Genomic DNA, 23,852 nt, shown 5'->3' on the forward strand with positions numbered 1-23,852 from the left:
ACACTAGAGTGGGTTGCCATTTCCTTCTTCGGTGGCAGTGGGGAAAAACAAATGTGATGGAACCATGCAGGATACATGAATTGGCCTCTGCAGGCAAACAGTCTGACCTTTGAACAATGCAGGTTTGACTGAGCAGGTATTTTCCAATAGTATTTACTGTAGTACTAGACAGTTAGTGGTTGGCTGAACCCGCGGATGCCAAGAAACTAAGGATACTGAGGGTCAACTAAAAGTTACCCATGGGTTATAACCCCCACTTTGTTCAAGGGTCAACTTTACCAAGAAATACTCTGTGCTTTGTGTCTTTTACAGTGGTAGGCTTAGCATACAGTAGGCACTCAATAAATGTCCACTGAAGAAATGCATACGTGAGAACAAACTGGGAGTCTACGGCCCTGGAAAGGAGGCGAGTCACAGTGTTAGCTGCGGATAATCAGGAGTTGACTGAAGTTAACGTATTTACCAGTAGGAAAAATAATACAAATTCTTTTCCCCACATTTATACTCACTCTCCTATGTACACATTGAAAAAAAAAATACATACACACACAAGCACATTTCTCAAAAGGCAAGCCAGTTTCAAAACTTAAAATGTCCGTAAGTATATTAACACGAGTTATCATGCAAACCATGAAGAGTGTACAATTCAGCCCTGAACAAACTACCTTTAAGGAAGAATAAAGAATCGGCAGACAAGGGTCTGCAAGAAACCAAGACAAGGGCTAAAAGGAGAAAGAAGCAAACAGACAGCATCACCTGGAGAAATCCAGAGAGCGAGGCTATGACAACGAGAGCTGCTCTTTACTGACAACTTACCTTAGGAAGACATGCTTATTAACACCTGCATTATTTTTATATGGACGCATTTTATCATCATCCTACCTATGAGTTTCAAATTTACTACCATATTACTCAGTTTAGTTCATTTTAAATCATTTTCAGATTCATAACCTCACTTAGTCACAGGGCAGGTAAATAGTCCTCATTTTAAAACTGAGGAAACAAGAACAAGAGTTAAATAACTTAAATAACTTGAAAAAGACAATGAGAAATATTAATATTAAAGTTAATTATTTGTTGGTGGCAGGAAAGAAGGACCATTACAGGTTAAATGACCACCAAAAGTTTTCCTTCAATGTTATCAGATTTCATTTAGAAGTTAATCTACATACTACATGAGGAATTACTTTATGAGACTAGAATATTCTACAACTATAAATGATATTACCACCAGACATTCTGTATAAGATAATGGGAAATGTTTTCCAAATGTAGGTTCCTAAAATAAGACACAGAATTCTTCTTTTAAAACATAGAACAGTTCTTTGGAATCATAAAACAACAAACAAGTAAAAAACAAAAAACAAGTAAAACAAGATGAATTTAAAGAAGAAATACAAAATAATTAATAAACATATATGCAGTACTTCAATAACTAAAAAAAACTGTGAAACTGAAGCAGTGAGATTCCATTTTTTTCTACCCTATTTACAAGCTCAAAATAATATCAACTGAAGGACTGGGTTCCTTCACCCAATCCTATAGAAGTGTGAAACAATTATAAGCGTTTTGAGGGGTGCATTAATATTTATCAAAATTAAAAAATTTTAAACTTACAGTGATTATGCTAAGGAATTACTAGTATGAATGTATAAGGCATAAAGATTTTTTTTTTAAAAAAAGATTTTCTCTACAGTTCTGTTCCTAATAACAAAAAAGTGGCAGCAACCTAAATATTCAGTAGATTGAATAAATTATGGAAAATCCATATAACAGAACACAATACAAACTTTGAAAAAAAAAGAACTTATGTGTGTGTGTATATATGTGTGCACACATGTACATGTATATGTAGTTTTTAACTTGGAGAGCTGTCCAATGATATACTGTTTTATAAAAAATAAGAGGCAGAATTTTAAAAAATATACAGTAAGATTCTTTTTAAATCAGAAAACATTCAAAGGTATATATATGTATATATATATTCAATTACGTGTGTAATTAATATATATTGCATAAGCATAGAAAACAAAATGGATACATACTAACCTCCAAAGAATGGGATAGGGAAAGAATGAAATCTTCATTTTCCACTGTATACATTTATGTTGTCTATTCATTTTAATAAATATATTAACTTTGTATATAATGTGTTTTAAATAGTTAATGATAAAAATAACATAAAGACTTAAAGAACAGCACAGTCTGCTTTCTAACCAAAAATAGTTACAGAAAAGAAACAGCAAAAACTGTTGATGATTTACAAAACATTTATTTACAGCACAAACATATCAACATTATAAACAAACAAAAGAGAAAACTAGGTAACTGTAAGAACTTATAATTTTGGGATAGCACACAAATATAAAATACAAATGGGAGGGGACTCGGGTAAACCCATGGCTGATTCGTGTTGATGCTTGGCAGAAACCAACACAATATGTAAAGCAATTGTCCTTCAATTAAAAATAAATAAATACAATACTTTGCCAAGGTTTCAGCAGGTTGACTAACATGCATGGAAAATCTCAGCATATGAAAATTATAATCTTCCTTTATCTTAGTAATAAAAGTGAATTTTATACTACCAAAAAAGATTAATAACTCAGGAAAATTTATTAAATGTTCACAAATGTCATGTGATACCAAGAACTTAACACAGTAAGTACTGTTTTTAAGTATTGTTTTTTGTATTTTAAATACAAACATTAAGTGATGGCATAAAGAGTTCACTGCTAAAATAAAACTGACTGTAATATGTCTCCAATGATTTAATTACTCATCAATCCATTCTATTATGGGAAGGAGTGCAACAGATGTATGTATAAGACTATTGATAATCATTGAATTATTAACATTGTATATAATATGCCTTCAGAACATGGTAGGCATATTTGAAAACTACCTCCAAATAAAAGGCATATGAAGAAAGCTACAAATGTTATGAATATTTGGCTAGCAGAGCTGGGAAAGCTGTCCTGATTTTTACCATGTCCCCCACTGATAAAGAAGTGCTCAGGAAAGCGGCATGTAGACTTCAAGCAAAAATTTCTCTCTTCACACAGAGAAGGGAACGGTTTTTTCCCCCTTGTTTAAAAATGTAAGTGTTTAGGCAGAATTCTTGTCAACAAATCAAGTAATTAAGCCAGAATGCCAATTTTGAAAGAGGGAAACAAAAAAAAAAGGGGGGGGGATTCTATTAATTATATGAGAAGTACAGTTCTCTAAAGTTATGCTTAGATCAGAGAAAGAATTGTCAAATGAAAAAAAAAAAGAGTACCAGGAGCTATTTTTTTCCTTCAAGGAAAGTAGCCTAATAATTTTACAGGATCAGATTCTCTAGGTCGAAAAAGTCTTCTAAGGTGATTTAGTCCATCTCCCTGACTAATTTTTTTTTAATCTTTTTTCTACGTACATGCTTGTTTCAGTGATAGCAAACACAATCCAGAGTTATCACATTTTATCTCAAGACAGCTATTAGATTTCCTCTTCATTACAAAATGAAAAACTGCTTCCCTATAATACCATTTGCCATTTAATTTTATCTCTTGGGAGCTTCATCAGTAACTCCAGTCCCTCTTCCATGAAACAGCCCTTTGACTATCTGAAGGCTTCGGTCACGGTCCCAGACAGTACATGCATCTTTTGGGCAGCCACACCATACAGTGCGCAGTCAACTACAACATGTCAAAACTGCAGCACATTATTTCTGTTAAACCACATCTTCCCCATTCTATGGTCAGGAAGTTGTGTTTTCAGTCCTAAGAACAGAGAATTTCTATTTCAAGAGAATACAGTCAAGGCAATGTAAAATACGGACTTACCAGTTCATTTTTCGTGTTAAGGTTACTCTCGAGCTCCTCACAGCTCTTTTTTTGTAGCATAGCCTCCTCTTTTAATGATTTGTTCAATTTATCTTGATTTTTCATTTCCTCAAGGAACCGTGCTTGTTTGCTTTTAAGCTCTTCAGTTTCCATCATCTTCTTCTCCAGGTCTCTTTCCAGTCTTTCTACCTCTTCTACCAGTACAAATTGAATAGTTTATGAGTCATTACATTTTCTATTTGAAGAAAGGCAGGACTATTTCTTAAATAACAGCAAAAGAAGTCTTAGAATAGTAAAAATACAATTCTACTTTTTAAATTATTCACTATGGTCTAGGAAAAAAAAGACTATTTTGAGCTAGAAAGTGATTTATACTAAAAGCAAGGAAGGCATAATCATCTGGATAATGATTTTAAAAGAAAACATTTTAATTCCAAGCATTTAATTCAATTAGTGTGTTGATAAATGAGGTGGCTTTTTCCAGGTCTCTTAGAAAAAAACATGCAAAATTTTATTTGGTATTAGTGATTATACTTTAAAGGATGCTGCAAGCATGTTTACAAAATAAAATACCATGTTATCCTGCATGGCAGGCAGATTCTTTACCAGCTGAGCTACCAGGGAAGACATCTTAAGAATCCTTCTAAGGCTTCCTATGATGCTTAGGATAGGATCCAAAAGGTTTACATCAAGAACTGACAAGGCTTTTCATGATTTGGTCCCAAATCCCCTCTCCAGTCCCATTTTCAAGCACACATTTCTGAAATGATTCCACTTCTTCAGTTTTCTGATGCCTGTTCTCAGCTGCAGGCTTTTATTCACACCTTCTGCCTAGAACTGTCTTCCTCTGTCTCCTACTGGCCTATTCTGCATCCTCCAGGTTTGGTTTTTTAAAATAAAACACTATGAGACGCCAGCCCTGACTCTACCCTCCCCAGATAAGATGCTTCTCAGGAAGACTATGATGCCGCCCTGCACCTCTGCCATGGCCCTCATCACAGGGGAAGTTGGTGTCTGCCTTCCCCACTCAAGTCTTATGAAAGCAGAAACTGCGCCTATCTGTGTTACCACTGGATCCCAAGAGCTCAGCATCACTAAAAGCTCCTAATTAACATTCAAAGTTGCGAATGAATCCTAAGTACTTTAAACATTTCCCCCAACATGACTTCCTTTTGCATCATTTATGTTTTTAAATTATTCCAAAACATCACCTTCTGGGCAACAAATGTTGAGTTAGGGGGGATCCCAAACTAATAAAAGTTAACCACATTTCTCAAGTGTTGGATCAAACTACATGAAACCGCTGTTTTTATCAATAAACAAGGACTAACATCAATTTCAGATGGTTGAACATACAGGTTCATAGCCTGTAACTATTACATAACTATTGTGTTAGGCTATTTCATATCTTCCTCTTCCCTTCAAAACTCCCATACTCCTTCTATTTTCTTTTTTCAGTTGATGATCTCATACTTTATTGATAAGACAGACCCCACCAGTAGAAACCCCTCATTTTCTTACCACCAAAGCAATAAAACTAACACCTACACACATCTTCTCTTCCTTCTGATGGAGAAAGTGTCCCACCCTGCTTATCAAGAGACACTCTATTCTTCTCTGATCGCATCTCCTTGTCCTCTCAAGGACCAAAGAAGCTAAGCCATGATTTGTCTCTCCACTTCGCTCTTGAATATTCTGTTTCTTTGATTACTAGCTTTGATGCTTCTGACAATTTCCTGGTGTGGAAGTGACTGGCGAAATTTCTTTAACTTTTAAAAACTCATTTATTAGGTACTACAGGAGAGAAACTGTGGGAGGAAATTTCCAATCTTTATCCAAATGTCTTCCTCCCATTCATTCTTCGATCTATAATCTAGCGTTTGTTCCAACCACTGCTTAACTGCCCTTGTCAGGCTCATTATTATGTTGCCAGCGAAAGCGCTTCTCTGTGCTCATCTTTCTTCTTCACGTCTCAGTGACATTCAACATAGTTGACCACTTCCTCTCCTGAAATCTTCAGACTTTTGCAAACCACTGCTTCCTGGTTTTCACCTACCTTGCTGGCCTCTCTGTTTTCTTAACTGGCTCCCCTTTTTGCTCTTGCCAACTGCCTGAGAGAGCCAGCTGATTCAAGTGGAATAAAGTATCATTTTTATGCTGATGACTCCCAAATTTACATCTCTAGGACAGATCTCTTTGAACCCCAGACGCACATTTCTGATTCTCTTCTTGGCTGCCTCACAGACATTCAAACTCAGTATTCTAAGTTTTCCCATTTTCAAAACATTACCAGCAAACCACTTACTTAAGCCAGAAGCTTGAGGATTATTCAATCCATTAGAAAGTGCTGCTGATTCTACTTCCAAAGTGGATCTGTCCATTCCACATCTATCATCTAAATACAGGCCACCAACATTCCTAAGTCAATATCCTTCTAACATGCCCCTTATCACCATTTTGCCCTGCTTTACGTCATTCTCCATCCTGCATCAAAAATAATCTTCTTAACATATAACACCTGCTTAAATGTTGTCAGTGATGTTCTGCTGCACCTGGAATAAACCCAACGCCCAAGGCCCTGTGTCATCTAACCCCTACCTATCTCTCCGAACTTTAACTTGAGCTATCCTCCTGTCAGATTAATCTTCTTTCTGTCTCTTAACTCTCCAGCATCTTCCCAATTGCAAAGTATAAGCTTTCCCCTCTCCCTCATCCTCTCCTGCCTTTGCCTTCAACTTATGTGTCATTTCCTCAGAGCCATTCCTTTACACCACTTTCCAAAAAGGGGTTTGCCTCTGTTATTTTATCTGGGTTTATTTATTTTTTGTTTATCTTCTCTACTGAAACAGACGCTGCATGAAGGCCAGTACCTTCCATCTTCCTAGCCGTATCTTCAGTGCCAGATACAGTGACTGGTTCACAGTATGTACCTGATGAGTATTTGTTGAGTTCATTGATCTATGGTGCCATTTTCTATGAAAATTTTAATAGCATTATAAAGTTAATAATAAATATATCTTTTCTGGATCATTTCTGAAAATAAATTCCTCTCTCATCCGAATTTATTTTTTTAAAAAATATGTCACCTTACCTAAACTGAATCTCTCAAAAGCTTCTTGCCTGTCCTGAGTGGTTACTGGCTGACCTTCCAAACTTTCCAGTGATCGGAGGTGAAAAATGGTGAACTGAAGGTAATGGGGAAGGGTCACAACCGGATTTTCAGCTAGGATCAGAGAAGTCAAATCTTGAAGTGGCTTCAATTTGCTTACATCTTGGAGCTAAAATGATATGTAATATTATTATTGGCATAATTGAATTAAAACATCATAAACATACCTAAGGGAAGTAATAAGGCAAGGAAATTGCTATTATCATGACAAGGAATTTATTCATAAAACCCATTATCCAACAGTAGTTTGAAGGGAGGAACAGAAAAGAATATTTGAGGATCTAGAATGTATCAAGAGCAATACTGGGCATTTTCCACATATCATTTCATCTGTGATTCCTCACAGAAACCTATGACATATCATCTGAATTTTATAGATCATGAAACTGAGGTTCAAAGAATTTAGGTAACCTGCTCAAAGCTCAGAGATTATATGTGAATGAAATAGCATTTGACTTCAAGACTGGGTAACTCTAATCCTATTATCTTTTCATTACACTGAATGAACAAATCAAAAATATAAATGTCTATAAAAAAGAAGTTTTGTAAATCTTCTGATAACTGTTATAGTTGATAATTAAAAGAAATAAGTATACATAGAAACATTCACAGTTATGAAGTGAGATTTTTACATTTATCCAAAAAGGAATTTTAAAAGGTTGAGAAATACTACTACTAATAGCTAACACAAATAAATCTCTTTCAAGTGGATGTGCACTCTTATTGAAGCCAATGTCAAATATGAACTGAGATGAGAAAGTGTTACAAAATTATAAATAATAAAAAATATTTATTGAATGATTTTCCTGTTATCAGTACTATCTATGTATCAACTACTTTAGGAACATGTGTGGCAATATTAGATGAATTCATGGCTACCTCCTCCAAACACCCGCTAAACTCCAAGATCTCCGAGGTGACGCTGTGTAACATGCGTGGGGCTCGGCTCTGAGTCACCTCATCAGATCTTTATAAAGATGGAGCAGGAAAGTACAGACACTGCACAGCATTAAACCAAAGTTACTTATTATTACTACCTTATACTGGTAAAAGTTTAAAACACTAAATACTCTAAGGCTATATTCCTTAAAGTTTTTATTTTTACATTTTATCATTTCATCTGAGCCCTATACCACTTCCATAAAGAAGGCAGGGGAGAAACTATTTTTTTCCAATTTAAACAGTGAGTTTTAGACAGATGAAATTTATCCAAAGATTACAGAAGGCAAATCTAGACCCATACTGGAAGTCACCTCTTTTATTTTCTATTTTAAGACTTAAGTTCTTTAAATTATAGGAGGATTGTTTCAATTTTAATACAGACTTAAATAAATTAATGTTTTTACTTTGCAATGCTTACGGAATATCTAACTGTATAAATGTTACAAGAAAATCATAAAATATACTCATATATTTTATGACAGAGAAAAATACATGTCACTATCAGCTTATGTGAACCATGATAGAGTTGCTTTGCTACAAAAAGCTAGTGATTAATACTTCCTGTAACACTTAATACTATCATCAAGGTTAATTCAGATTAATTCATAAATTTGAAAAAAAAAAACAAAAAAAGAGAACTCTGCTCCAGGCATGCCATGACATGGATTCTGGCACAAGCTGAATGACTTCGGGTAAGAGAGTTAGCCTCTCCAAGACTTTACTTAAAAATGGAAATAATAAAATGGTACCTAATTCATGGAATTATAAAAATAACCCCTGCACTGTCTCCTTAAGAAGAGTAATCAGACGCTCAAATGAAATGAAAGATGGGAAAATGCTAAGAGATCAACTCTCAGTTACCATGTAGTCATGCAAAACCAGGTCTGTGTATATTTAATTCCCATAGAGAATACTAAGTTATGTCTGAATTTGATGTTTGGTCAAAGGACCAAGGACATTAGAAGAAGTCCCATTAAAAAAAAACCAAACTTAGATTTTAATCTTTTCACCTCAACAGGTCTAAAAAATTTAAATATTCTTGCTACTTTGAATAACTTACCGATGATATCTTGTTGGCTTTCAGGTTGAGGACTTGCAAACATTTTAACTTCTTCCCTAACCACACTGGAATATGTTCAATTTCATTTCCTGCAAGGTTCAGCTTTTGTAGATTGTGCATATTTTCTATGCCTTCAATTTTGCTAGAAACCAAAGGGTAAAATCAAACTTAGTAAGTACAATGATAGTGTCCCTTCATTGTATTTTAAAAATAAATAGGCTTGGTTTTATGCAGAGTTGCTTTTCATAACTGTAATTTACAAATGAGAATTTAAAAATAGTGGCTAAAAACAAATTTACCAAACAGCTCCAGTAGACTCTTCCTTACTGTCCCTGCCCAGGAATCCCATCTGTCTTACTATCAGACTTCAGGATCCCACAACACAGAAAAGAGGAGGCTGCCTGGGCCAGTCTCACTAACCACTGTGAAGACTCCAGTGGGCAGCAAGGGGAGAGCTGCGGAGTCCAGCAGCACACACCGTCCTGTTCTACTGCCCTGCATGGGAGAAGGTCCTTAAGTCATCACCGAGAGACCAGCTATGCCAGTACGATGTGGCTGCCATTCTGAGCAGGTGGAACCCCAGAATGATGCTGTATTTATGAACACAAATGTTTTAATCAGTATTTAATAAAACATTTATCACCTGCATTGGTGAATTTTCATTGTTGAAATATTTTCCCAAGTTGATTCCAATTTAATTCCTTGGTCAATTCTCTATACTGGGCAAATATTTCCATGCTTTTTACTTTCAGTTTTATTTTGTTGAAATTATTTTCATCAGGATCAATTTTTTTTTATACAAACTTTACATTAAGGATTTAATTCATTAATCACTCCCCCCCCCAGCCATTTCATTTTTTCCATATTAGAGCTTTGGCTACAGTTAGTTGTTTTGTTCTTTGGCCATTCTATATACCAAGTCTTATGTGGAGGGAAGATACAGACATAAAGACTTTCAACATTTGAAAACTGTTTCATTTTGCCTATAACAAGTTTTCTATGTGCATTTTTGCCACTGTCAGTCTTATTATGTTTATTTTTCAGAGTAATATACATTATGAAGTAGAAACAAGATTGAGGGCCTATTTATTACAGAAATAAGCAAAGAACATCAGGATAAAATACATAGGCTCAAAACAAGTTGATACAACTTTAGGATCAAAACAACAGGGTTAAAACATTCTGCTTCATGCCAACTTTCTTAATGAATAAGGCAGTTAATCACAGACTGTAGCTGGGAAAACTTCCTGTAAAAATGGAACTAAGATAAAATTTGGTATTCAAAAAATGTATCTCCTTCTTTGATAATGCTAGGTATTATTCTGTACTTTAGTAATGCCAAAATATGACAGTTACCTACGTGAAGGGCTAGACTACAAATGAATAACCAAAGTGTTTGCTCTTTCAAAGGATTCTTTCAGTAACATGGACAGTATGAATCTACCTTGTTAACAAAGATGATGACCCTGCAGCGCTACCCAAAGAAGTATTTACTTACCAGATTTTATTATATGATAGGTTGAGTTCACGTAATTTTAACAGCTTGTCCACCTTCTCAATCTTCCCTATTAGGTTATGGCTGAGATTCAGTATTTCAAGCTTAGTACATTTTTCCAAATTTTCGATATACTAATTGGAAACAAATGAATAAATGCTTTATACAACAGACACCTCGACATGAGCGCGACATATAAGCATATGCATCAGGGGCTGCTCTGATCAGTCACCGGAGACTAAGCCGTTACTGCTCCCCTGGGCAGTAAGTACCCTGGTGCGGCTCTCTGGTCAGGAGGGGCCACTCTCCTCAAGCTGCCAAACCTTTCTTGCCCTGCAGGAGGTGACGCTTCCTACATACTAGGAAACTGACGACGATTCAGTGAGAAATTTCTGCATCAGTCCTTTCCCTCTTCTACACTTTCCTACGCCTCTCTCTTTCTCCCTTCCTTTCTTCCAAGTTCAACTAAGGTACTCATGCTCTGGCATAATGTCCCCCGTCTCCTCTCCCTGTGTTCTTGAATCCTCAGTCTTTCTCTCTCCTGGGTCTTCCCCTCAAGTGTAGAAACAGTCACTATTTGGAACTTCCCTGATGGTCCAGTGGTTAGGACTCCGAGCTGCCAGTGCAAGGGGCACGGGTTTGATCCCTGGATGGGGAACTAGGAGCCCACACGCCACGTGTGGTGCGGCCAAAAGACAAAAAAATAAAAACAGTCACTGTTCGACAGATGTTCACTACACACTGGCTACATGCCGGATGTGGCACCAGGCAACGGCAGCACGCCAGTGCACCAGACAGTGTCCCTGTTGCTGGAATCTACGGTCAGCACACTCAGCTCAGTTCAGCTGCTCAGTTGTGTCTAGCTCTTTGCGACCCCATGGACCACAGCACACCAGGCCTCCCTGTCCATCACCAACTCCCGGAGCTTGCTCAAACTCATGTTCATCAAGTCGGTGATGCCATCCAACCATCTCATCCTCTGTCGTCCCCGTCTCCTCCTGCCTTCAATCTTTCCCAGCATCAGGGTCTTTTCTAGTGACTCAGTTCTTCACATCAGGGGCCAAAGTACTGGACTTTCAGCTTCAATATCAGTCCTTCCAATGAACACCAGGACTGATCTCCTTTAGGATGGACTGGCTGGATCTCCTTGTAATCCAAGAGACTCTCAAGAGTCTTCTCCAACACCACAGTTCAAAAGCATCAATTCTTCGGTGCTCAGCTTTCTTTATAGTCCAACTCTCACAACCATACATGACTACTGGAAAAACCACAGCTTGACTAGACAGACCTTTGTTGACAAGGTAATGTCCCTGCTTTTTAACATGCTATCTAAGTTGGTCATAGCTTTTCTTCCAAGGAGCAAGCGTCTTTTAATTTCATGGCTGCAGTCACCATCTGCAGTGATTTTGGAGCCCAAGAAAATAGTCTGTCACTGTTTCCATTGAAAACAAGCTCAGTCTCCTTTATATGATACAAATCACCTCACACAGAACCTGTTTCCTACCCAGCTTTCACGTTACCACCCTTATTTGCCACTGTGTTCTCATAAAAACTGTGTACATCTGCTCACTCTGCAGCCTCCCATTCAGTGTTAGTCACTGGTAAGGCAATACATCTTCCATCCCTACTACATATTCAAAAAGTTCTCTCCAAGATCACCATTCATTCACCCATTCCAACAAATACTAACCAAACAAGGATTATGTGCCAGGAGCTGTTCTAGGTACTGCAAATATGGAAAAAACAGTGATGAATAAAGAAAATAAGATTCTTGATTTCACTCACAGGGAAAGCCAATAAACAAATAGAGAAAATAAAGTTTTCAGGCACTGAAGCATACTAACAAGAAGATAACGTGATGTGACAGAATAAAAGCACCAAGGGGGCAGGTTCTGTCTGCTGTGTTCACTACTTAGCACTGGTGCCTGGCGCGTAGTGGCTGCCATATCAGTATCTGTTGAGGGAAAGAATGAGAGGGAGTGACTGAGGAGAAGGTGGCTACCTGCAACTGTGGGGAGACCTCACAGAGAGGAGGTGAGACTCTTATAATAAGCTAGCTGTGTGAATATCTGGAGACAGAGAGTACCAGGCAGAAAAACAAACAAACAAACAAACAGCAAAGACCCTAAAAGAATGAAGCTGGTGGGCCTCAAGAATGAAGAAAGCGCTTTTTAAACTGCTGAATCAAACAACTTCTTCCAAGTTTTCATGCTCTTGGATGATGCTGTGACACTTTATAGCACATCTTTTTCTCCTTGAAGTTCTTCCTCCTTTGGTCTCCACTCATCACACTCTTGGATCTTCTATTCCAACAGCCCCCTCAGACTTTTTCACTGGGTCTGTCTCTCCCAGACCCACTCACTTTCTTTGATTCCCCCTCAATATTTCTCCTCTTAATTCCAGGCATTCTTCACACTAACTTCTAAGTTCCCCAAATCAGAAACTAAGCTTCTTCACTGCTATATTTATTCCCACAGCCTAATCTAATACCTGGCATATAGAAACCACACAGTAAGGATTTATTAACTTGGTATTTCATTTTTACCATCTTTAAACTCCAGGATGTCTCCTTTTTTCCTATTTCATTACATAAGACATAAATATAGTCCAATAAAAATTTCAAACAAAACATAAAAAGCTCTCTTCATCAGGTCTCCAGTTCAGTTCCCCCACCAAAAAATCTCACTGCTCAAAGGTAACCCTTGTTAACAGACCAGTGTATATATACCCAGACCTTTCTATTCATTAATAAAATATTTTTAATGAATTAAAAAAGTATTTTGTTTCCTTACTAAAAATACTTTAGAGTTTGTTTTTTCCATTAAATATACTGGAACATTTCCCCACATTAATACATAGAGTTCTGGGAGATTTTGTTCTTGTTCTTGTTTTTCAAGAAACTTGATAGTATTCCATGGTATGCGTGCATGCTAAGTCACTTCAGTTGTGTTCACTCTTTGTGACCCCATGGACTGTAGCCCGCCAGGCTCCTCTGTCCGTGGGATTCTCCAGGCAAGAACACTGGAGTGGCTGCCGTGCCCTCCTCCAGGGGATCTTCCCGACCAGGGATCGAACCTGTGTCTCCTGCAGCTCCTGCATCACAGGCAGATGCTGAACCACTGAGCCACCAGGGAGGCCCATCTCATGGGATACTGCACCATAATTTTTAAGCAATTCCCTATTGACAGACAATTGGTTACTGACAATTTTTCTATTTTAAATAATGCCTAATAAACTCTTCAGATACTTTTGGATACATGTGCAAATATTAATAGACATCAAGGAGTAGAACTGCTGTGTTGGTGAGTATAAATTCAATAAGTGTAAACTTAATTGCTGGATCAAATAAGTACATTTGAAATTTTGATAAATACTATCAAACTGTTTTCCTAAAATGCTACACACATCTATACATCCACTAAGACCAAATGAGAAGATCCATTTCTCACATCTTTCTGAATGCTAAAATAATCTTTTTAATTCTTGTCCATTAGATATACAAAATGGAAAATGGCATCAAACCATTGTTCTATTTCTCATCTCTTTGACATTAATGAAACTGAATATATTTTCATGTTAACAGCCATTTATAATACTTTTGTGAACAGACTTATCCTTCGCACATTTACCATTTAGTTGTCTCTTTCTAGTGAATCACAGGGGCTCTTTATATTATGCGGATATTGTTACACATGCTAGAAACACTATTTGCCAGCTTGTTTTTCTTTAACTTTTTAAAAGATAATAATTCATTAAACACCACTTTTTAATCTTTATGTAAGCTAAATCTGTCAATATTTTTCTTTGTGGTACTAGGGTTGATGTTCGATTAGAAAGGCCTTCCCAACTCTAAGATTTAAAAATATATATTTTTCCTAACATTTTTATAGCACTTTTGTTGGTTGATTTTTGTTTTGTTTTCATTAAGACTGTCAATCTTCTGGAGTTAATTTTTGTGACTTAAGTAGGAGGCATCTAAGTTTATATTTTTTCCAACCAAAAATATTAAGTTGTAAATAATAAAAATAATAATAATAAACAATAAGAAGAAATTATTTTTATTAAAAAATAAAAATTAAATTTCAATGTACTCATGGTATATAGTTTATGAATAGAATAAAGTAGTAAACAGTCTAGAGCAGGGATCACTAACCTTTCTCTGCAAAAGGCCAGATAGTAAATATTTTTTGGCTTTGTGAGGCATATATAGTCTTTTTGACAATCACTTACTTCTGATATTGTAACAAAAAAACAGCCACAGGCAATATGGAAATAAATGAGTGTAGCTGTGCTCCAATAAAGCTTTATTAACAAAAACAAGCAGTAGGCCTAATTTGGCATTTAGATTGTAGTTTGCTGACCCTTTTTAGAGAGAATCAACAACATGTAGAATAACAGGAGGTTATGAATTTGAAGATGTCACACTTTACATTTCTGATGGAGAACTTTCACTAGAAACAAAAGATCTGCAACAAATCCAGCAACATTAGAATGAAACAGTACTGTAAATTCCATATATATATTTTTTATTTTAAAGCACAAAAATTAAAATCAATGTCTGTATTCAGAAAGGTTGGTAACATACCTTAAATTTCTTGCCACCATCTTTGGAAAGTGAAAGGTTCAGAGATTTTACCAAGGCCAAATTTTCCTGTTTAGTAAGTTTTTTAACAAGGGCTTCTGTAATATATCGAACTCCTGCATGTGAATCAGCTTCTGAAGTTATACAAACAGATCATTATCAGAAGAGGAAGACATGACTACTTTGAGAAACAAACTGTCCTGATGTTATACAACAACAACAAAAATTTAAACCATGCAATTGTAAAAACCGTTGGCTAGTTCTAATTGGAATGTTTAAATAATATTTTACTTTATGTAGCATTTCATAATGATGACAATGTTACACTTCATAAATATTAACTGTGTGCAAGCTTTGTATTAAGTACTCGACATTAAAAAATGTAATTTGTACAACAATCCTTGGGAATAGAAATTACTATTCTTCTTTATAAAAAAATTAGAAAAACAATTTGTTCAAGTTCTTGCAGCTAAAAATATGCAAATCTAGGACTTGAACCTAGGCAAATGAATCTAAAATTTATACTTTTAAGTACGGTCAGCACTGAGGTTTTTAGCAGCATTTTAATGTTAGTTTTAAAAAAAATACATTGGATTATTTAGTTTTTTGCTTTAAACAGTTTTAATCAAGTTAAAAAATATTAGAATTCTTAAAAATTTCCTTTTCCTATTTTTTGTTATGGTAGGAAACTCAAATTTGTTGCTCTTTTAAATATAGGGGATCACAATATATTTTATAGAGATAAAGTACTAACTTAATGGATAGCATACCCTGTCTCAAGACCTTCCTGGTTATTACAATCAGAGCTTATTAAAGCCATGTTAGTACAGCACAGGGAACTCTACTCAATATTCTATAACGGCCCACATGGAAAAGAATCTAAAAAATACATACATGTACATATGTATATGAATAGCTGATTCACTCTGCTGCACATGTGAAACTAACACAGCACTGTAAATCAACTATACTCCAATTTAAAAATTATTTTTAAAAAGCCATGTTAAATTCTACAAAAGCATCCATAAAAAAGAAAACTGTCTCTTGGTTCTTTATGAATCAAAGATAATTAATCCTGGGTTCAGATCCAGGCTGTGGGCCAAAGTTTCCCCATGATTACTTATATAATAAGTTAATATTTATTTTGGTTCAAAATAAAATAATTTTAAAAATTTGGCCCAATCTAAAGAAAATATTCATCAAGTTAGAAATAACAATGTGCCAGTGGGCAGCAAGGGTACAGTCCAAACTCAATGCTGATGGTATTTATTAATAGACACTGATCAGTATTCATCAATAGATTTGATGACCATGATTTCATGACATAGCAAAGAAATCACAAAAAAGTTTTCTTTGTATTTAATCACAGTAAGTAAATTTCTAAAAAAAGAACCCATTTTTAAAAACAGATTCCTAGACTGACAGAATGCTTTTAAGAAAAAAATAAAAACCTTGGTGAACATTCATATGTACGTCCCTGATTTGAGAATCAGTCCGTTCACAGATTGGCAGCTTGCCTATAAGCAGACTGGAATATCCCAGGGATGGACAACATGTTTATACTGAATTAAGGCGCTCCATTCTGAAGTGACCAGATATGCCTTCCCCTCAACCAAGGATGATGGTAAACTGGCATATGAACTTTAAAGCACTCTCCTACCATAGGAAATAAAGCTTCCTCTTTCTGGAAACTCCCTTCTCCTAACCCTTTCAGACATCTTCACCCTTAACCAGAAGCCTCCATCCTCCATTGTTCTTAGACAATTTCTGTCAAAAACAATGGGTCAAGTTACTAGTAGGATGGATACATGTTATATTTGGACCAAAAATGTAAGTTCAGTATTTTCCATTTGTACTTAAAAAGAGTATTTGGTAACATTCACAGATTAAAAAGCATTACCTTTCTGGTCGTGGTAATCCAAAAGCATAGTGTTTTCACCTATAATCTCAACTTGCTCATACCACTGTCTTCCAGAATGAAAAGGCAGAGTCTCAGATCCGTTTAAAGGTGAAAGTGACCTAGACCTCATATTGGACGTAAGAGAAGATGGACTAGGAGAGTGAGATGATGGTGGCATCTTTGTTTTGGGAATTTTCTGCTGAGGACCTTTCTTCATTGCAAGAATAAAGCCAGGTATCCATCAAAACCTGTAAGAGTTCCCAATATATTTAACAAGGTTAATGTTTAGAGCTATCAAAACGATTAGTCTATTTCTAGAATTTTCAAGACTACAGAGTTTCAAATTCAGAAGTTATAGATGCTAGAACCCACACTACTCCAAGCTGATGGAAGCAGACACTATTTTGGACATTGTTGATTACCTTACCAGAGGGGAGAGAGACCTCCAGAGGGTCTTGTACTGACATGTACTCCAGCCAGAAGCCTCATCTGTCACTTTGGTTCTCAGTTTATTGGACCAAACTATTCACAGTGCCTCTTCTACTTACAAAGAGTTCTAGAGCGCATAGAGCTGGAAATACTTGACAGCCAGTAGTATTTCATGCTGATCCACACTCTCTCCTTCCTGCAACAGTTTCTTCCTCTGGCTTCTGGAGGAAGCCACACTTTCCTCCCGTCTTCCTGGCCTCTCCTCAGCCTCCTTCCCTGGCCAAAGCTCGTCTATTCACTCTTTAAATGTCAGAGCTTCTCAGGTCTCCTCTGATCTCTCTCTAAACTTAACTGAGACAATCTAATGTACACCCATGGTTCCCAATGCCACCTTTTTACTGGTATTTATATTTTCAGTCCAACTCTTCTCTGAGTCCAGACACCTATTCTTAACTGTCTACCTGATATCGCACTGACATCCTGAATCAACATGTCCAAATTGAACTTTTCCCTCATCCCGCCCTCATCTTCTTCCCATCCTGTTCCTCCTCCAGCATTCCCTTACTGTGGACAATGCTCTTGGAAATAAGCCAGAAACTGGGAGTCACTTCCTTCTTCCCATAACCAATCAATCACCAAGTTTTGTCAATTCTACTTCCTAAGTATCTCTCAAATTAGTCCCTTTCTTTCCATCTCCCCTCTCGTCTACTCTAATCCACACACTCATCAAACTACTATAACAGCTTCTAACTGATTTGTCTACAAGGTCTCTTCCCTTCCTCTTCCATCACTACATTGTGGCCAGAGTGATCTAGTCTAAAAGTTAATCTATGGGTCTGTAATAAATGAAATATTTATCATGACCTGTGAGATCCCCCATGATGTGATCCTGTCTCTCTAGCCTCACATCTGTCACTAGTTTCCTAGACTCTGGGCTGGAGCCACACAGACCTCTGTATCTAATTTCTGGTGTTGCAAATGCTTGCCTTTGGTCTTTCTTTTTTTAAATCTTTTTAGGAGTTCTCACTATATAGTCTGCATATTAACTTTAGTCAAATAAATAATTTGCAAGTTTTCTCCCACCCTGTGGTTTCCTTTCGACTAATTGATACTGTCTTAAAAAATAAAATCGGCCCCCTGGTGGCTCAGATGGTAAAGTGTCTGTCTACAATGTGGTAGACCCAGGTTCGAGCCCTGGGTCAGGAAGATCCCCTGGAGAAGGAAATGGCAACCCACTCCAGTACTATTGCCTGGGAAATCCCATGGATGGAGGAGCCTGGTAGGCTACAGTCCATGGGGTCACAAAGAGTCGGACACGACTATGCGACTTCACTTCACTAAAAAATGAAACTATTTATTTTTAGTGTGTTGGGTCTTCCATTGCTGCTTGGGTTTTTCTCTAGTTGCAGTGCGAGGGCTTCTCATTGGGGAGGCTTCTGTTGTTGCGAAGCCTGGGCTCTAGGGTGCTCTGGCTCCAGTCACGGGGGCTCCTCTGCTCCAGAGCACAGGCTCAGTAGTTGTGGCACATGGGCTTAGTTGCTCTGTGGCATGTGGAATCTTCCTGGCCCAGGAATCAAACCCGTGTCTCCTGCACAGGCAGGCGATTCTTTACCTCTGAGCCACCAGGGAGGTCCCTGTGATGTTGTCATTTGATACTCATCTAACATTTTTAAAGAAACCCAACTGGTCTATTTTTCCTTTTGCCGCCTGTGCCTTTGATGTCATATCCAAGAAATCACTGCCAAATCCAGTGGTATTAGGTAAAAGTCCAAATTCAGACAGAGTGCTAGCTGGAGTAATGATGAGAATCAGTTTTTCTCTCAAATTAACTTGTAAGTCAAATCACACAATTAATCTAGTATAATTTAAGTTCCATGAAAGTAGCGATATTATTCACTGATGTACTCCAGGCCAAGAACAGAGCCTACAAGATGGCAGATAATTACTATTTATTGAATGAATTGTTCATAAAGAACCTAGAAACAATAAAATGCTATTCAATAATTCAACAAAAGGCTATCTTCATGAGCAATATCAGTCCTCAATACCAAGAGTCCTAACATACAAGTTAGGTTTATGCAAAAAAGATTTTCATGATATACAACTGCTCTTATAAGTACGCTGCAAAAATTATAAATCTGGCAAACTTTTAGACCAAAAAGTGTTATAAGATGCACAGGTCTTGAACAAGCTGCATCAACAATGATTCTACTTTGCTCAATATCCATAATCTCCCGTACCCTCACTACTGAAGATGTGAAGTGTGTGTATGTGTATGTGTTAGTCACTCAGTCGTGTCCAACTCTTTGCAAACCCATGGACTGCAGCCCACCAGACTCCTCTGTCCATGGGATTCTCCAGGCAAGAATAATGCAGTGGGTAGCCATTCCCTTGTCCAGAGGATCTTCCCAACCCCTGGGTATCCTGCACTGCAGGCAGATTCTTTACCAACTGAGCCACCAGGAAAGCCCTAAAGTGTGAAGACAAAACAGAAACTATTTTTTAGAAAAGTAATCTGCAACCCAAAGTTTTTGGATAGCTCAAACCCTAATGCCAGGGACTTTGCCAACTGTCCAGCGGTTGTTTCCATGCTTCCAATTCAGGGGCTGTGGGTTCGATCCCTGGTCAGGGAACTAAGGTCCCACAGGCTGTGTGAGGCACAGCCAAAAAAATAATAAAATAAAAACAGGAAGGAAGGAAAAGAAATAAAAATAAATGGTAGCTTTTTAAAACATTTTAATTTTTTTGAAGGAAAAACAAAATTTAATACAATGAAAGCATCACTGAACTCACGATCTAGCATCTTAAGGTGACTAGTTTGAAGGTAACAAAAACCTGATAAATTTTTTTAAAAAGTGATTATTATTTCACAGGTATACAGTACAACAAGGCCAACTGCCTTGTTTCAACAATCTAGATCACCTTAAACTGCAAATCTAAGTCTTTACTTTCTCTTTCGTTTTTTCATGTCAAATCATCCACAAAGGTCAGAAAAGCTTCCTTCAATTCACACAACTGCTACTGATGTCTTAACCACAAAGCTTTAGGACCTAATTTCACAAGTGTGGCAAACAATTTTTATCTTAACATTCTCCCAAGGCAAAAGTCTCTCAGTAATACGTCTCATTCTGTGTTAGATTGCACTGTTGCTCTCTTTCTAAATAATAATGCACTCAAGCTTGAAAAGGGCTAAGACGCATGTGCTTTAATAACACAATTTTATTCATTACTGAATTAAATACAGTTTTCATAAGGGCAAGGGACTTAAGAAATAAAAGAGGAGCAGTACAGGGCCCAGTTCCCACTTCCATATGTCTTTCTCTGTCTCATAGCATGATAGAAAATTATAAAATTAGAATGAGAGTATGCTACATGCTACAGAGATATGCTTCATACACATTTTTAGTTTCTTGGTTTAAAAATGCACATACATCCTACATTTTTATGCAACGCAATTATTTTGTACCCTGCACCTTAGTCTTATCTCTAACTTCTTAAAATATTGGACCATCCTGAATTCCTCTCACAACACCCTAATGACCAAGACTCTTTGGGCCTCACTAGAATATCATGAGATCTCTTTTGATGAGAAAAACTCTGCCTTACTCAATAATAGAGTTAAAGAAATATATTAGAATGGATCCCAGAAGTCAAAATTAACTGCTTCCTTTAATGAATTGTAACCTGCAAGATTAAATGATGGTTCTGAAGTCACAGTGCATTCCCAGACCCCTTCCCTGGGTCACCATAGCTCCTGTAAAGCCTAGACATATGATCTCACAGAATAGCTAACTTAGTAAAATGGGCTTAGGGATTTACTGTGCTTGAGAAAGGATACCTGGCAGTAGTAAAATCTTGAACCACGATTTTAAGAGAGAGCGATGTTGCTTGACCAAGGCTGTAGTTTGCAATTATATAAACAATAGACCGAGCAATAGAAAAGAGAAGACAGAGATGAGAGACAGGGCTAGTGTGTGTGAAGGGGCAGGATAAACTGAAACCAAAACAAGCAAAACAAGTCCAGAGCTAGAGACACATTTTGAAAACCCAGATGGTAAGTCTGCAGAATAAAAGAAAGCCACCGGAATGATGTGATAATCAAAATCATATGATCAAGCATCCCGTCCTTCTCAGACTCAGAAACTTGTCTTGATCTAACAATCCCCTCCACCACAGCTTAGTAGAGTCTACACCTTCACCTCTATCCAGCCTTTCCTAAGATTCCATCATCTCTGATCTTTTCCAAATGAGGCAGACCTCAGTAATTCCCAAACCTTCCATCTCTCTTCCCAGCTACTCCAATAAGCAAATATCCATCCCCATTTCTTGACCTCCATATCCCTCTCCATGGCACCCCTTAGCCCTTTAATCACATCTCAGTACTTTCCCTATAATTCGACTTCACCCCATACCCTCTGATCCATTTAAACACTCTTATTCTCCAACTAGTCCTTTCAAGTATCCTGACCCCTATTCCTCACCAATGGCAATTCTCCTATCCCATGCTCGTCAACCTTTGCATCCCACCCTTTCATCCCATTCTGATTGCCAAGTCTTCCCACAAATTCTCTTCCCTAACACTGTACTAGTCTTCTCCATTTCTCTAGTGTTTTCCAGTGTCATGCCTCCACATTTCTGTATTCATCCTGATTTCCCAAACTGCTCATCACAGCAAATATTCTGACATCTTAATTCACTCGAATACTCTGGCTTCTAATTATCCCCTCTTCACACAAAATACTCAAGTCTCCATCCAGTCCACTTCATCTCAACCCAACTGGCTACTTGCCTCTCCCTTCTAACACCCTGGCATCTGTGTTCCTCTGTGTCCCATTAACATCCTGAGCTTTCCTCTCACATCTCTCTCCATGCTACTCAGGTATGGGGGGAAAAAAGCTTCCCAAACCTTCCCGTTAGTTTATTTTTTTTTTTCGGTCATTCGATTTTATTCCGCAACTTTAAGGCACCAAGAACTGTGCTAGGCTCTAAGAATACAGGGCCGAGAAGGCAGGGCTTCCACACTCAAAACACACAAGAGGATCAGGTCTCTGACCCAAACAGCATCCTTCACAACACCTTAAAATTAGAATTAAATGATTATTTGTGAAACAACTTGATTATTGCTTGTTCCTCTTTCTAGAGTTTGGCTACAAGACAGTAGAGGCTGTATTGTTTGGTGCACAGTAAATATTTGTTCAATTAGTGAAAAAAGGACTGTGCTAAGTACTCTAAAGACATTACCAAACAAATTCTCACAGATAATGTATATTATAATTATTAACCTCATTTATAAGTGACAACGTATCATTAAGAATTAAGAGCTTGAGCTCTACAACTAAGTCTGAGTTCAAATGTTAATTTTCCACTTTCTGTGTGACATAGGCAAATTACTTAACCTCTCTGACCCATAGTTTTATCACTTTTAAGATGAGAATGATGACCTTGTTCAAGTTATTTTAAATCAGTTAATGGGAAAGACTAAAGGACGTAAAACTGAATCTGGCACACAAGGTACACTCAAAAGTACTTAGCGAGTATCTTTACAAAGAGAAAACATATCCTCAGGAAGGTTAAGAACCAAGCCCAAATCTCACAGACGTTCAGTAGCACAGGTGGCAGAATCAAGACGTGAAGCCAAGCTTTGACTTGAAAATACACCTGTCCCTTAAGCATTATATGACAAAGTATTTGCTCTTCCCTTTCTTTAAGCTTTTCCTCCCCATATCCTAACTCTCCTTTTTCTCCATGTACTGGATTCCGCCTGATTTCAGGACGCCCGTCAGGGTACCCGAACCATCCTGTATCCCAGTCACTCCCCGCAGACACCTGGCACACCTCCTCCCCCTCCGCTCGGCAGCGGGACCCTACCTTTCATTCGCCGAACCCCCGCGTCCACACCTCCCCACACTCTGGTCCTTCATCCCAAAGCCCCCACCCCGTGACCTCCTCACTTCTTATCCAAACCTCCCTCCATCCTCCTCCTCCCGCCCCACGCCGGTTCCGGGCCCTCCCCTCCTTCCCATCCAATCCCAATTCCCAGGCACACGCCCCCGCCCCGAATCCATCCCTCGCTGGGTCCAGGCCTTCCCGCCTTCGCCGCTGGTCCCCACCCGCTCTGCCTGGAGGCCGGAGAACGGCCTAGACCAGGCCTGGCACTCACCACGAAGGAGCGGGGCCGAGCAAGCCCGCCGGACGAGGCCGGGCGGAGGGGCCGGTAGTTCCCTTCAGGCGCCCAGCGGCGCGGCAGCCATTTTGTTGTGTTGTGCCGGTTGCCGTGGGGCCGTGCGCGCCGCGTGGGCGGAGCCTGCCGCGGTCACGCCCCTCCCCGGAGCTTGGGGGCGGGACCAGGCTTCCCGCCGCTCAGTTTGCCAGGCCCGCGGGCGCGCAAAGGCGCGTGGGAGCCCGCGCGAGGCGAGATTTCCTGCTGCAGGCGGCGAGAGGCCCCGCTCTT

The 23,852-nt window shown here is 38.1% G+C and overlaps 1 protein-coding gene and 1 pseudogene across 3 annotated transcripts in view; one reads left to right on the forward strand and one right to left on the reverse strand.

Moving 5' to 3' along the window:
• Positions 1-23,690, reverse strand: part of CNTRL (centriolin) — an 81,392-nt gene extending 57,702 nt beyond the window's left edge. For 2 of the 3 annotated variants that reach the window (XM_043927156.1, XM_043927157.1), the window contains exons 1-7: positions 23,562-23,690; positions 16,973-17,220; positions 15,076-15,206; positions 10,494-10,624; positions 8,996-9,137; positions 6,916-7,102; positions 3,825-4,018 (exon numbers count right to left, since the gene is read on the reverse strand). In XM_043927156.1, coding sequence (XP_043783091.1) covers positions 3,825-4,018; positions 6,916-7,102; positions 8,996-9,137; positions 10,494-10,624; positions 15,076-15,206; positions 16,973-17,189 — 1,002 coding nt within the window. In that variant the 5' untranslated portion in view covers positions 17,190-17,220; positions 23,562-23,690. Of the gene's footprint in view, positions 1-665; positions 723-3,824; positions 4,019-6,915; positions 7,103-8,995; positions 9,138-10,493; positions 10,625-15,075; positions 15,207-16,972; positions 17,221-23,561 lie in introns of all 3 variants that reach the window. The other variant, XM_043927158.1, reaches the window with a different exon arrangement.
• The window catches only part of LOC122709873, a 38,102-nt pseudogene continuing 37,396 nt past the window's right edge, over positions 23,147-23,852 (forward strand).

The sequence above is a fragment of the Cervus elaphus genome, chromosome 16 (genome assembly GCF_910594005.1).
Source record: "Cervus elaphus chromosome 16, mCerEla1.1, whole genome shotgun sequence".
In the NCBI taxonomy this organism is placed as follows: Eukaryota; Metazoa; Chordata; class Mammalia; order Artiodactyla; family Cervidae; genus Cervus; species Cervus elaphus.